The sequence below is a fragment of the Sparus aurata genome, chromosome 13 (genome assembly GCF_900880675.1).
Source record: "Sparus aurata chromosome 13, fSpaAur1.1, whole genome shotgun sequence".
Classification (NCBI taxonomy): domain Eukaryota; kingdom Metazoa; phylum Chordata; class Actinopteri; order Spariformes; family Sparidae; genus Sparus; species Sparus aurata.
In genome coordinates, this window is record NC_044199.1 from 1,245,526 (window position 1) to 1,260,972 (window position 15,447).

The 15,447-nt window shown below is 42.7% G+C and overlaps 2 protein-coding genes across 4 annotated transcripts in view; one reads left to right on the plus strand and one right to left on the minus strand.

Annotated features, from left to right (window-relative positions):
* Positions 1-664: 664 nt before the first annotated feature.
* Positions 665-4,398, plus strand: ccni2 (cyclin I family, member 2). Its single transcript, XM_030436957.1, has 5 exons — positions 665-996; positions 2,017-2,182; positions 3,424-3,558; positions 4,007-4,081; positions 4,183-4,398. Exons 2-5 carry the CDS (start codon positions 2,069-2,071, stop codon positions 4,363-4,365), a joined length of 507 nt encoding a protein of 168 aa, XP_030292817.1. The 5' UTR covers positions 665-996; positions 2,017-2,068; the 3' UTR covers positions 4,366-4,398.
* The window catches only part of septin8a (septin 8a), a 43,571-nt gene continuing 32,261 nt past the window's right edge, over positions 4,138-15,447 (minus strand). For 2 of the 3 annotated variants that reach the window (XR_003986311.1, XR_003986312.1), the window contains one exon: positions 13,790-14,878. Coding sequence is in view for 1 of the 3 variants with exons in the window: in XM_030436956.1 (XP_030292816.1) it covers positions 7,886-8,054 (169 nt within the window). In the remaining 2 variants the exon portion in view is untranslated. Of the gene's footprint in view, positions 8,055-13,789; positions 14,879-15,447 lie in introns of those variants that run through there. The other variant, XM_030436956.1, reaches the window with a different exon arrangement.

A 15,447-nucleotide genomic window follows, 5' to 3' on the forward strand; every position in this document is an offset into this window, starting at 1 on the left:
AAATTTCTCCCCTCGCCGCCTCCGAGAGATTCACACTGAGACGGAGGCGGAGAATTGGCAACTAAAGCCGCACCCAAACCCAGTGTGAATGGGGCTTGTGACAACAAACTGCATCTGTTCAGAAAGAAAACCTCACAAACTGTAATTAAACTTTACTCTCAACATTTCAACTGTTTTTCTTAAAATGTATAATTAATAAAAATTTTCCTCCAGTCGTTCCCTCTCAGCCCGGGTCCTGATGCTGCTCTGTGACAAACTGACTGCAGAACAGCTTCATAATGTTTTACTGTTTATCTTATATTACATTATATTATATTATATTATATTATATTATATTATATTATATTAGTTTGTTTACGTGATTTTCCTCTGAGAACAGATTGTTTGTTCAGTTATTGAAACATCTATATTTATATGTCTGAGTTTGTATTATCAGAACCACAGGCTGCTCTGACTGCAGGTCAGATTGAGCTTTATAACTCTATAACTGACTCCGCTGTGATAACCGGGTCACTGGTCTGAGATCAGCTGGAGGACACACCACCGGGACACACAGCAGAAACCGTCCATTTCCAGTGGGTCGACCATTTTGTGTTCGGGTCCCGTATGTCTGACCCACTAACACATTTCTGTGTAATAGACGGGGTGACGTCACGGGGGGCGGAGTCAGGCGCCTTCAAAACACAGCCTGCCCTCAATCCTCCTGATTTTCTGCTTCCTGCCTCTTTCTTTGCGCCTCTCTCCGGCCTCTGACCCGCTTCTGACCCGCTTCTGAGGATCTGTTCGCGCTGTTTTTGCGTCAGTGGTCTGTGTTCTCCGTGTATAATGCGGCTGCTCTCCGTGCTTTCACTGCTAAACGCGTTTGTTTCCGAGCTCTTGTGTTCGACCCGCGGGCTGTCGAGTGTTTATTCGCTGCTCGCTGCAGATGGACTGAAGAAGAACACCGTATAAATGCACCTGCCGCCGAACCGAGCCCCCGCTTTCCATAACGTACAGGTGAGAAGCACAAAGAGCAGGCTGGTGTGTCGGACTGGTCGCTGCAGGAGGCTGCAGACGATTATCCCGCCTGGCTGCTCCGTGTGTGTGTGTGTGTGTGTGTGTGTGTGCGTGCGCGCATCCGTGCGTGTGTGTAGGTGTGTGTATATGTGTGTGTTTCAGCCTCAGCAGATTAAACTGAATCAGACTCGTTATTGAACATGTTGCTCGCAGGTGTAGATGGTCTGGTGCAGCTGCAGACGGAGAACATGGCGCTGTTGTTTGTGAGGTCTGCACTGCTTCCTGCTGCTGACCTCAGATCAGCTGATCGACGCATACCTGCCGCCCAAAACTGACTAAACACTCAGACCAGCTTTAGAAGTTGTATTTATTTATGTTTTGTGTTGAAGTTAAAGTAGTTGTGTTGCTTCTCACAGAGTGAAGCTGCAGTTAAATATTCAGACTGGAAATATTTTCTTCTGCAGGAATCATAAAAATCTTTGTGTTAAAACTTCGAATAAACCAAAGTACAGTTTACTGCGTGTCTTAGTTACAATGTCCAGGTACTTTTACTCGAGTACTTCCATGTTCTGTTACTTTATTCTCCCTCTCGGATACATTCAGTGTCTGCAGGCTTCACTGTGACGTGTTGGGGGCGGGGCGTTGTGTGACAGGAAGTGGCATCAAAGCCAAAGTAGAACATTTGGGGTTTTGGTTTTGACCCAGATAATCTACAAATGAACTGTAAAGGAAACTTTGTTTTGTTCATGTTGTGACATCCTGTCTGTGTTCTCCTCCTCCTCCTCCTCTTCCTGCTCCTGCTCCTCCCTGCTCCTGCTCCTCCTCCTCTTCCTGCTCCTCCTCCCCCTCCCCCTGCTCCTGCTCCTGCTCCTCCTCTTCCTCCTGCTCCTCCTGCTGCTGCTCCTCCTCCTCCTCTTCCTGCTCCTCCTGCTGCTGCTCCTCCTCCTCCTCTTCCTGCTCCTCCTCCTGCTCCTGCTCCTCCTCCTCCTCCTCCTGCTGCTGCTCCTCCACCTCCTCCAGCTCCTCCAGGTGTGTGTGCCCTGGGTGCAGCCTGGCCTGTGCTGTGGTGCTGATGAAGAACCCAGGAGCCGTGGAGGGCCGTCGGCTGGCCGTCCTGCTGGAGGCGGCGCTGCTGAGGGAGGATCGGCTCTGGAAGGTGCCGGTCTTCAAGAACGGATGCATCCAGGTAAGACGAGCTCACCTGTGTGTGTGTGTGTGTGTGTGTGTGTGTGTGTGTGTGTGTGTGTGTTGCATTTACAGCTTACATGTTGCATTTTAAAGGCTCACTGTGTAGTTTTTAATCAGAAGAGAAAGATCTTCATCGACTGAATAACAATCTGACCTATAAGGACAACACAGTCTCATAGTGTTTCACTTTGTTTACATGTGGCGGACCCTGCCACCTTTCTAGCTTCAAACAAAGTGATGGGACCTTATTTTCCTCTAAGAGCAGCTCGTTTATTCAGTTATGGAGAAGAAAAAACTTTGAATTTCCTCTCAAACTACAAACTGCCCTTTTCTTAATGTTGGTAAATCATGAAGTCAGTAAACCTGAATCTGAAAATGACCGAACAGGATTTATAACGCTGATAATTATTCTGTTGTGATGAATAAAGAGTGACGATGAGATTGAAAAGTGGCAGAAGTTGTTAGTTCCTGCTCAGCGGTGTAAACTGATCTCTGGAGTGGTGTTCTGATCTCTGGAGTGTCGCTGGTGTTCAGAATCAGAAATAATTTATTGATCCCAGAGAGGAAGTGATTTGATGTACAGCTGCTCTCCTTCAAAAGTCTTAGAAAATATGCAGAAAATAAAAACTGACGCGTGACGATATGAGATGATGATGATGATGTTGAACAGTGTGTGTGCAGAACATCATCTGGTGAAAAGTAGAAGGGATTGATCTGAGATGTCATCATTAATTTAATCAAACTGATTTCTAAAGTCATCACATGTGCTCGTTTTTAACGCTTCAGTTTGAATTATACAGTGGACTCGAGGCAGAACCGAGCACCAGAACCTCAAGAGTTCTGAAAAGTTCATGTTGTCTGCAGCTCTGTGCTGCTGGGTGTTAATATCTCAGTGTTACAGATCAATATGAGTAATCAATAACACAGAAGTTTGTTTTTATCAACTAAAACATGACGTAACTGTCCGGAGAACCAACAGAGTCGCTGTTGAGTCGCTCAAACTACAACAAACGCTACAAACGAACATTTATGGTCTTAAGGTGATGAATAAAAAACAAGAAATGTATTAAATTCTACATTTGATGTTCTTTCAAATAGAATAATAAAACTTTCCCGTCGCTCTCACTGTTCACATCAGCAGCTTTACCTTCACATATGTAACTGACAATATAATCAAATGTGAAGCCCAAACATCTGATGTTTCCTCCAGTAATGGCTGCTTGTGTCTCCGTCTCTCAGGGCGCTGACATCTCCTCGTCCCAGCACCGAGACATGATCCTGTGGCTCGGAGAGATGAACCGGCTGTTCCAGTTCTGTCCAGAGACGTTTGCACTGGGAGTCTGCGTCCTCAACCGCCTGCTGTCCTCCGTCAAGGTGAGGAGGACGCTTTCAGACCACTCCTCAGTGTCTGAACTGTAAAATCTCCATTAATCTGAACTTCAGACCTGAACAAATGGTCCACTGACCTCTGAACCAGTACCAGGTCTGTATTCAGTGACAGGAACACTTCATGTGTGAACGGGCTGCACACAGAACCCTGAATGATCATCTCCTTATGTTAGTCCATTTATTGAAAGTTTGACTGTAAGTGTATTTAAATGTGTTTGAATTAGAGCAGCAGCGGCACAAATCTAAACCTCTCACAGATTCATACGTCACCTCTGAGCTGATCACTGCTGAGATCCTGAATGTGCTCGTCGTCTCCCAGATTCACTGTTAGTCTGTCAGAATCTGTTAGAGCAGTGAGAAGTTTTCTGCTTCGTCATGTGTTTCTAGATCTTCTGCTTTCTAAGAACTGACTGAAGTATCTTCGTTGTTTTAGGCTCAACCAAAATACCTGAAATGCATCGCGTTCACCTCGCTGGTCCTGGCTGCCAAAATCAACGAGGAAGACGAGGTAAGATCTTTTTATGGACACAAAGAAAACACACACAAAAGACAGAGACGTCGCTGTATCTTCAAAACTGTACGTTTATTTGCTTCCTTGTGTTTGAGCAGGTCATCGGTTCTGTCAGAGACTTGGTGCTGCAGAGCGGATGCAACTTTTCAACAGCGGAGATTCTTCGCATGGAGAGGATCATTCTGGACAAGCTGCACTGGGACCTGTACACCGCAACACCAGTCGACTTCATTCACATAGTAAGTCAGAATTCAGCAGAAAGACGCAAACTAAACATTTAGTTTTTTGTTTTTTGCGACGGGACCTGAGCGGTCGGAGCGTCTCGGGGTGAGCTGGCTGCACCCTGAGCTGCCTCCTGAGCTCAGGTCCTGTCTCACCTTTTTAAAACACAGCAGTACAAAAGCACATTGAACCGTCATGCTTCATCACGTTGGCTTCACGAACCCTCAAACACCCTGACAGAAAGAATTGGTCCTAGGAGAGATTGTGCATTTCATTATATTTGACTCATTGTGCCCATTTTAACTCCATCAGTGTGTCTCTCCCTCTTTAACAATGACTGAAGCCATCAAGGGAAAATAAATCAGAACTCTCTCATGAAAATAATAAAATCAAATGATCAGAGGATCTGTTGGGCTACATTTAGTTTTGTAACGCATCAGAATAAATCAAAGTAAACATTCGATAAGTGTTACGTGAACTTAATAAATCAGTTTCCTCTAATCCAACAGATCAAACAAATCATCTCACTTTAAATAACTACTATCCCCTAAAAGTCACTTCTTCTTTAGTGCCACTTCTGTGTTTAAATGCTAAGTTAAGGTCAGTTTCACTCTTCAGAGACTTTTTATTATCAGCTTTAAAGAAAAGTGGCCGTATTGGACAAACCCAGCGTGCAGTTCTGTAACGCGGCTGGTCGCGTGGACAAAAAGCAGCAGCGATGCATTTCAGCAAGACGTCTGAACAGAGCTGCATTAAATTCAACCAAACACGTAAGACTGCATCTGCAAGCTGCCGGCAAAATAACAGGCGTGTTGCATCTCAGGCCAAGGCACTTCTGACTGACTGTCACCTGCAGCCGCTCGCTGGAGACCCAAACCCCTCCAGACTCCTGGTTCTGACTCGGTATCATGCTGTGAATTGTTGACTCGTGTTAGAGAAACGTTTGTCTTTGTTTAAAATCCCACGCTGCGTTAACTCTGTTTATGGCACAATATTATTTCACAGCATGTTTACAGAAGTTTAATCACTCACAGATAATCAGCCACTGATTCACCTGCCAACAACACAAACAACATGCACCTCATGCTGCCGGGCTCGGGCTGGATCCATAACGCTCCAACAGCAGCTCGTCAGGGTGTGTTCACTGCTGAGCAGCACCAGAGCGGGTCGGCTGGTTCTGCTCACTGCTGAGCAGCACCAGAGCGGGTCGGCTGGTTCTGCTCACCGCTGAGCAGCACCAGAGCGGGTCGGCTGGTTCTGTTCACCGCTGAGCAGCACCAGAGCGGGTCGGCTGGTTCTGTTCACCGCTGAGCAGCACCAGAGCGGGTCGGCTGGTTCTGTTCACCGCACATCAGTTTGTTGCATAAACATCAACTTGATTATTTAGATTGTAAACATGAAACAGAACTTCAGCTTCTGTGTCGTCTTCACTTTGAAGCAAAACAAACTGATTTGGCTTTAAAAGGAGATGCAGAGTGAATTGATCGCTCAGTTTGATGATAACTGATTAATCATTTTCAGTTTCAGGATTGATGCTGTTCTTTGTCATTTGATGGGGAACAAGGAGTCGAGTTTGAGTTTGAGACTTTTAGTTTGACAAAAGAAACATTTAAAGATGTTTTTTCTGCCCAACGTGCAGCCCGTCAGATATTTCAGTCAATAGAAACTCGGGATCCTTCTACGGAAGCCCTGAGAGACAAAAGTGAGGGACAAAATATAAACTTGAGAACATCATCCTGACATCCTGTTGTCACGTTTTACACACAGGAGAGAAAACTAATCAGATCAGAATCTGAGGAGGTGAAACAAGTCGTAGGTCAGCTGTTGGACGCCTTTATGAATACAGCCCATAATATTCTTGACAGAAATAGTTTACACACTGTATTGATCCACAAATATTAAAGGATTTCCATCCAGACAACATCGTCCTGATACGCATCATCTCGACATACACCTGACGGATATTGATGAACTTGCAGATTTGCGAGATCAATAATCTGATTTCTGACACAGCACAACCTTCATTCCCTCATCAAGTGGAAATCAGCTGTAGATTTGTTTGTGATATTGTGATAAAGTGTCACCAGAAAACATTCTGGCACATTTGGACTGATTCAGTGTCTTCAGATTGGACCCGACTGGTTCTGGTGTCACAGCTGTGGAGTTATTGTTGTGAATCTATTATTGTCAGAGTACTTAAAGTATTACAAAAGTCCAGCTTTTAAAATAAAGAGACATAATGTATTAATAAAAACTATAATAAAATAAAGACATTTTCTCTTTTTATACTATTCAAATAAATAGTTTTTACCTCTGCTCTCACTAACACGTCCTGAAGAGTTCCCTCTCCTGAATAAAGTCTTATTCTCCATGGTCTATAAAACAGTAATCAATAATAAAATCTATTAATAATTTGTCACAGACGCTCCACCATGACACTTTGATATGGTTAAATAAGAGGATTTACAGAGAAGCTTGTCATTAACTCTCAGTTTGCTTCAACGTCCGAGTAAAACGCTCCTGAAAGGCAGAATCAGCGACGCGATGCTCAAATCTTTCTCATCTAAACGCACAATTCTGTTTGCTACGTTTACGCAAAACGGCACAAATATGGATAACTTGAGGAGGAAGAAGCAGAAGGGCCTTTTTAGAAAGCTTTAAGAAGTCAAATGTTTCAGGGATTTCTTCTGGACTTTGGCACCACGTCGCTGGTTCTGCCTTAAAGTCCACCTTCTCTGAACGCTCATGGCTTATTGTAGCTACAGAGACAAAGCAAAGCAAACAAGCTGAACGCAACATGAATGAAAGACTGCGACGAACAGAATGTGTTGTTTTTAAATCTAGTGTCTGATTCTCTTCACAGGGAAATCACTTGTTGGCCTTCTTCATTTAAACCTAAAGCTAGAGCTAGCTAGTTAGCTGTGGCCCCGAGGTTTCAATACAGCTAGCTAACAAGCTGTTGTAGAATCGCTGTGTGACACGAGTGTGAAGAAATGAGCCGCCCGCTCAGGTTATGATTGACAGTTCCTGCCTACGAATGGGAACACAGGAAAGCACCGCACGTACGATACAATACGAACAAGATTACTACGATTCCTCAGGCAAACAGGCGGGTCTTCATTAGTAAATCCTGATGTGGGATTCTCTACCTGTTGCTCAGAGTGTCCTCCTGCACGGAGCTTCAGGTTTGGACGTCAAACAGCAGCTTTGACTGCATCAATGAACACTTGAGAGAAGTAGAGAATCACAGACTGTGAGGTGAAAGTGTCCGCAGGGATGAGAATGGATTCAGGGTCAAAGTGAAGGTGACGTGTCGACCTGCTGTCAGAACTGGTAGATGGATGCTGACGTGAATGATGAAGTATTGGAGGTAAAGGATGGATGGCTATGACACAGTAATGACATCATTATGCTAACGTTTTGGTCTCGTTCCTCTTCGTTTCTCTGCTCGTCTCCGGTCCAGTTCCACGCCCTGCTCGTCTCCGGCCACCCTCACCTCATTCCGTCCATCGGGCTCGGCTCCGGCGTCAGCTGGGACCCGGCAACAGACCCCGCTTTGCTTCCCGCCGGGCCGGGGCATCAGAAGAGGCCTCCGGGCTTCCAAGCGGCGTTGTGGACCAGGCAGGTGCAGCACTGTATGGCCTGCCACCAGCTTTGGCAGTTCAAGGGCTCCACGTTGGCCTTGGCCATCATCACTTTGGAGCTGGAGGCGCTGACGGCCGACTGGTTCTCCGTCTTCACCGATCTGCTGAAGAAAGCACAAGTAAGAGAAAAGCACAGGTCGCTAGAAAAGTCTCCTCTCAGGATTATAGTTGGTTTTACTGGAATATGCATTTAGTTTGAGTTTGTTTTAATATCTGTAAGCTAGCAGTCGGTTGTTATGCCTCTGCACCAGCAACAGCCACAGGAGTTCTGTTCTGTTGTTGTACATTCGTGTGTCGCGTTCTTGTGAACACGACAACTAAAGAACACGTTGAGGGAAGTTCAAATGTCCACGACGACTCAAGGATGAACTTTGAGGTCACTGTGACCTCACAAAACACAATTTTGGCCATAAAAATTCATACGATAATTAGGATAGAATTTAAGATGCATATCTAACATGAATTAAATAATGAGGTCAGAGATTAAATACACTGACATCATAATATTCTGCTGAAAATGTTCCAGCCATTATTAAATAACCTTTAATATTTTCCTCTCGTTTCATTTTACAAACTTTCACCACCAACGAACATGTTTCTTAATGGAGGGTGATTTGGATGAAGACACACATTCAGACATTCAGATGATTCCAGATACAAACACAGATCTTTGTTTTCAGCAGCTGTTTCTGTTGTTCCAACACTGCTGAACAATAACGATCACACTGAGGAAATTAAGGGAGAAAAAGACATTTTGCCAACGTGTCAGTGCCGTCCTGTGTCGTCAAACATGAGTAAAAAAAAAAAAAAAAATGCCATTGGGCTGAAACTGAAGTTACCAAACTGTTGATCATCTCAGAAATCATTCTGTAATCATCTGACAGGTGAACTCTGTTGTTTCATGTCTTCTCAGATCGACAGCAGCGAGTTCATCCACTGTAAAGAGATGGTGGACGAGTACCTCCACAGCCTGGAGTTCTCCCTGCCGGCCAACGCGGTCTACATCTTCGACAGCGCCCAGATCCAGGATGAGGAGCAAAGCCAGCTCCTCAGGCCGGCCAGGAGGGAGCGGGGCGGCGGCCAGCAGGGCGACTGCGACGAATATTACGACGGTTTTCGGTGTTTGTATAACGAGGAGACGAGTCCGGGGCCGGAGGGGAACGATGGCGTCAGTTTGCAGAAAAATGTCTCTCCCTGCCCGCCGCTGCACCCCGCAGTCAACTAGTCTGAGATGTAGTCGCACCGCCTCCTCCTCCTCTCACAAGTGCACAGTGCTGCCTCTTCACAGGGAGGATGTAACCTGTAACTCAGCACAGTCGGCTCCAGTCCTGAGTTTCATGTGACCGGAGTGACTGACTAAAACCCAGACGTTACTCACACCCCAAAACATTTAGCTATCGACTTAAAAGATTTAAGTAAAGGAAGATAATGTTCTCGATCGCCTTCCTGAGGACAGATTTTTTTGTTTAAGTCTCATCTGTAAATGTGAATCTGAAGGATCAGTGTCTGAGTTCAACTCTTCTTCTGATGTCAGAGCTCGTTCCTCCTGTCGACAGCCGGGCGGCCGAGGAGAATCTGTGGAGAATCGTCAGTGACTGAAGAGATTCGAATGTCCTCCTCGAGTTATCGGTCCAATGAGTTCTCTTATTATTAATGTTTTCAACTTTTTAACCTACCTGTCCTTTACATCCACCGCAAGTCGTTTTTTGTTTGACACGTTGGAGGTAAAGGACGAGAATGAGGCAGTGGTGTGTTTGTTTTTTATGAGAAAGGTTTTTTATGTTTGAGAGCTGATCCTGATTTTCTTTTGTTGTGAAGAATCTTGGTGCTCAGGTTCCTCCAGAGCCACGTGGCACTTTGAGATTAAGACGAGCTTTTTTTAAATGCAAATATTATATTTTTTCACCTTTTTTATTATCATTTTAATCTCTTACTTGTACTAAACATTTTGATGCTTTAAGTGTTTATTTACCAGCTCTACAAAAAGAAAGCTTTACTTTCCCGACTCGATGCTGCAGATGTTTTTATTTCATTAATGCTTCTGCTTGTGTTTTATACTTTATGCAACTGTTGTTACATATCAAACGAGCACCTTTGGGAGATTAGTTCAACACTAGATCAGAATAACTGGTCGTTAATAAGATTACCTGATCAGTGGTCCAGCATCAATGTTCTCATCTAAAGTTTCAGTACTTTTTTACAGTTATGACAGCACAAATGATCATTCCCAGAATATTGTCACATAATTGATCAAGTTTCATCACATGACAAAATGTTGTTTCAGTTTAAACTGAGCAGACTCTTTTATTTACTCGGCTGTGAGCTGGTTACTGTTTCTCACCTGTCGTCTGCTTCCATTCATCCAGTCGCACAGGTTGTGATTTCTTTTCATACGACTCCGTTTACTGAGGCAGCTATATCTTACTGTACGATCAACCACAGAAATAAAGCTACGACTTCAAAAGTCCAAAGTGTCCTCGTCCTGTTTTGTCACTTTCAAAGGTTGGAGAATCTTTTCTGTGTGAAATCACACGACCTCCGCTCGTAACCTGCTGACCTGGTTACAGGTGGAGGTCGTGTGATTCACAGGTCAAACTGAAGGTGAGAAAAATGGCCTCAGAGTATTTTGACTAACCTGATTTACAACTGCACTTTGTAACACCTGAGAAAGATGTACAGGTAGTGCAATGGCAAAATGCATAAACTACAGTCTCCTGTTTTTGATGAGAAATGTTAAATTTAATCGTATTTCTTCTTAAATCACATCTGATTTGAACTGTTTTCAGGTCTGAATGTTAAAACACCCTCCAGTAACATGTTGTGAGCTTTAACAGCTTTTTGTACTGTAACTTTTATTTAAAGCGTTTAATAGACGGCTGTCTCAGACGCAGAAACTGCAGCCAAAGCTCAGAGAACTGCAGCAGAGGGCAGAAACTTCCGGAGGATTCAGGTCACTGTGAGTCATTTACTGCTTCAGTTTTTAGACGAGGTTCATACTGCAATTTCTTTTCCAAGACAGCATGAGATTCAACTTAACATACAAGTTCACATTCAGTCATAGACCAGACATCTGTAGGCTAGCAGCTAGCTGCTAGCCATGGATGTTACATTAAAGGTGCACTATGTAGTTTTAATCAAAAGAAAGATCCTCATTGGCTGAACTGTATAAATGAATAAACTAAATACACAAACTGACCTTAAAGGACAACATACTGTTTTACTGTGTTTATATGTGGCGGACCCTGCCACCTTCTTAGCCTCCAACTGGGACCTCTTTCTTCTGAACAACTTGTTCAATCAATCATGTAAAAGTTAAATATTTCTGTATTATCACCTCCATTAATATTATCAAACACAGCTAGCTGCCACCTGAGCCTTCATGTCTTTTCCTAAATCCTCAAGTAAACCTCTCAAACTGCGTCTGACTGCAGCACTTTAGACGATGTGTAGCAGCGTGTTGTCCTACAGAAGTGACGGTCAGGGAGCCATCATCTCTTCTAGGTTTGTTAGCAGAGTGTGTTGATGCACTGACGGACAGAACAGAGAGGTCCGGACAGATTGTGCTGCTGGACTGGATCCAGAACACTGTGCAGTGAATCAAACACATTCTGTGTGGCTTCAATAACAAAGACATTATTTCTCTTTTAGCTCATAAACACAGTGTAGACGTCACGACTCAGACTTAGAAGAGATTTTACAGAAAACTTTGTTCAGAAGGAAAAACGCATGAAGAGGTGGCCGCCTTCATGAGAGCTGAAACTGTCAAAATGTCAAGAATAAAGTCAAAATAGAATTTTGTGAACAAAGTTGAAATGTCGAGAATGAAGTCATAATTTCGAGAATACATTTTAAATATTTTGTTAACGTGCATAATGAAAAAATATTCCTAATTTTCTTCATCCCTCGCTCGAAAAGTAAAATTTTAAACATTTCAACTTTATTCACAAAATCATATTTCCACTTTATTCTTGAAGTGCATACTGAAAACTTAAAAAAATATGTTTGTAAACATCAAATGGCTGCATGAACTCGTCCAAAACCGATTTTGAATGATGTTAAAACCTTCACTGGAGCTGCTGAGCTACAATCTTTAGCATGAACATTTGGAGTGGTAGCACTCATGTCAAGGTTGTTAACAATACACGGCCACATGGAGCCGCTTCATGAGAGCTAGAGGTCGTTTTACATTTTAAAACAAGTCCCCATCTATTTAGCAGAATGCTGCAACACCGTTTTGCTGTGAAGCTCCAGGAAGGTTTGGTGGACTATAAAACTTTCCTGCATTTTAATTTTTGGGAGAACTGTTCCTTTAAGGCTCCAAGAAACATAATAATTGTTTTTCATTGTTTTGGTCGATAAAAAGTCTGAAAATGGTGAAAACTGTTAAACACAGGGTTTCTGCCGGGTCTTAAAAAGTCTCAAATTTAATAATCTCAATTTTAAATACGTCTAAATTTTGCACATAGGTCTTAAATTACATTTAGTTAGGTCTTAAATATGTACGTTCATTTACCGCTTCCATCGTCATCTTTTTTTTGTTTTGTTTTGGGGAAATGTCTTGGTAAGATTCTCAGTCAGCTCCAAGTGTTGTACTTCTTTGTAAAGTAACCAGGAACGTAAGTGGCATTTTGCAAACAACCTGGTTGGAATTTATCACCGCATACTTTGCCAGTTCTGGAAAGACTTCAACAGCGGAATCTGCTTCAACTATGGCAAAGTGTAAATTTGAACAACCAGAATTCAGTTGGTTAAAAGCCGAACCTCATAATGAATTTGAAGGGCAGTGTGCGCTCTTTAAGAGGACCCTCAACTTGGGCACACTTGATGTGAAATCAGAAAAACACCAGTTAGCTTCTAAAAGTCCCCAGTTAAGTCACGCGATCACACACTTCTTATGCCTTTGTCACCAGTTCCTGGTCCAAGTTCATCCAGTTCTGCTCGACCTGAACTCTGCGCCGCCTCTGTGGTCTCACATTCAGGGGACATTTAAACCATCTTCGGGTGTAAAAAGTTTGGTGTTTTTTAAACTAATTCTGGGACCACATTTTTCCATACTTTTTCGTACTTCGTGTAGGTCTTAAATTTAGTTCAAAATGGTCTTAAAAAGTCTTAAATTTGACAGAAACCCTGTAAACAGTGCGTCTCAAAAGTCTCAAAATCCAACATGATATTTTCAAATGTTGTATTTTTTCCACAACCCAAAGACATCTCATTCACCGTCATAGAAGTAAAGAAAGAAAAAACAGAATTGTTGATTGTTTTTCTTTAAAAAATTCTCAAACTGATGAATTACATTTAAATTTAACTACGACTTAATTAATCAATCCAATAATTGTTGCAGCCGTCTTCCAAACTAATTGTTCTATGTTTCATACGAGAATGAAGAGATGAAGTGACAAATGAAGTCGTGTGGTTTCTAAACACAGCGACAGCAGTTTGTGTTAACACACACACACACACACACACACACTCATACACCACTCTCACACACACACACTGTTAACCATCTTCTTCCTCACACACACACACACACACACACACACACACACACACACACACACACACACACACACACACACACACACACACACACACACACACCTCCTCCTCGTAGAGTCAATAAAACTCATACTTTCCACACAAACACTCCTTCCACTCCACCTTTGGCAAACACACTGTAAACGTGCTTTCCTGCACACACACACCAGCGCGGTGCTGAAAGCCGTTGTGTGTGCCTGTGTGTGTGTGTGTGTGTGTGTGTGTGTGTGTGAAACAAGTGTCTTCACCTGCCTCTGTTTCACTTTCATCTTCATTGTCATGTTAGACAGACACATCAGAGTCGGAGGGGGTTTGCGTTTATTTCCATCGACAGACAGTAAACACAGCTGCTCTGCTCTCCGTCGCTGAGGCTCGCATGATTTCCTGAATCCTCTTAGTGTGTGTGTGTGTGTGTGTGTGTGTGTGTGAGTGTGTGTTTGTGTTTGTACTGGCTTCATGTTGTGTCCACGGTCACAACACTCACATCAATGTGACCACTCATTGTTTACAATAAAGTTACATCGCTTATGGACAATGTACAGCGTCATATGTGCTTCTTACAATAATATCATATTCAAAAGTACATTTTTGCATATTTAGCTGGTTAAGCTCTAGAAAATATTCACATACATTTACTGAGTTAATACAAAACAGCACCAGAATATTGCATAAGTTTTATTAAGATTAAGACTAAGTTTAAGTTGTCAGTACCGACGTATATGCAGTGGTTTATACAGTATACAGGTACTCAGTTTTATTGCTATTTAAAGGTATAATTTGGGCTCATTTTATTTTACTGTGAACAAAAAGGTAAAGAGACACTTGGACAACATTTCAAACAGCTCAGGTATTTTAAAAACATTAGGAAAGGCTTGATTTAACGGATCTCTTCAATTCATTATTCAATATTCATTTATTAAAATCAAGCACGTCCTAATTGTTTTTATGTTTATGACTCTGTGACCACTGTGTTACACTGCAGTACCCGAATGATCTGAAGGGCTTGAACCTCTCGTTTTCTATGAAGAGTTGATGGAAAAACACAAAATAAAATCACAACATAGAAAAACAAAATGCATATATATATAAAAAGTGTCAAAAACAAAACAAGAAACAATCCATAGAATGAAAATCCTGAATTAATGAGATGGCCGCTGCAGGCAGGTGGACATTAATTATTGTGTTAGCTGGTATTCTCTCACCATCTCTCACTCTTTATTTCTCCCTGTGGCTTCATCGTCCTCAGTGTCTTTGGTCCGTGTGCACAATGTCAAGATGGAATGTCAAAACTACACAAACACAAACAAAATGAACAGGTGTTGTCGCTGCTATGGTGGTGAGGACAAGTCCGTGGTCGTGTGTGGGAGGGTGCACAGCGGCCATAAATTAACTGAAAAACAATGACAAACAATAAACAAAATAAATTGAATGAAGAAACATGGAAATCAGAAATTATTCATAAAGGTTTCAGCTCTTCAGACGGGTTAAAGGAAAAAGGTGCTGCAGTTAAAATAGAGCTCGTGTTAGTGATGTCAGTGAGGGCGCTGCTTCCTGATGCATTTCATCTGGAACACATTAATATAAATGTATTCTGATGTGGATCAAAACGTAAATTAATCATGTAAACATAAAAACTAAAATATTGTGGAATCGCCTGTGGAGCCACAAAATGGAAGCTGGTCTGCTGCAGCAGCACTGACAGCAGTTTGCGTGAGCGGCCACAAGATGGCGCCACACGTCTGCTCATCAAACCCTCAGACGGTTTGACTGCATCAACTATGAGTTGTTTATGCAAAGCTAAACATTTACATAATTTATTTTCTAGCCTCCCAGACAGATGTTAGCTTCAGGTATCGTCAGTTCAACCTCAACATTAACTGAAACTCAACATCATGTGTGAACAGCAGTCTTCTCTTTTCTAACAGTGGAACAAAATGCTGCTCACATTCAGCCATCAGA

Bases quoted from the DNA above. Each gene is read 5' to 3' on its own strand.
- ccni2 (XM_030436957.1), top strand. From the start codon at position 2,069: ATGAAGAACCCAGGAGCCGTGGAGGGCCGTCGGCTGGCCGTCCTGCTG. The intron at 2,183-3,423 runs GTAAGACGAGCT...TCCGTCTCTCAG, and splicing joins TCAAGAACGGATGCATCCAG to GGCGCTGACATCTCCTCGTC. The intron at 4,082-4,182 runs GTAAGATCTTTT...GTGTTTGAGCAG, and splicing joins AAATCAACGAGGAAGACGAG to GTCATCGGTTCTGTCAGAGA.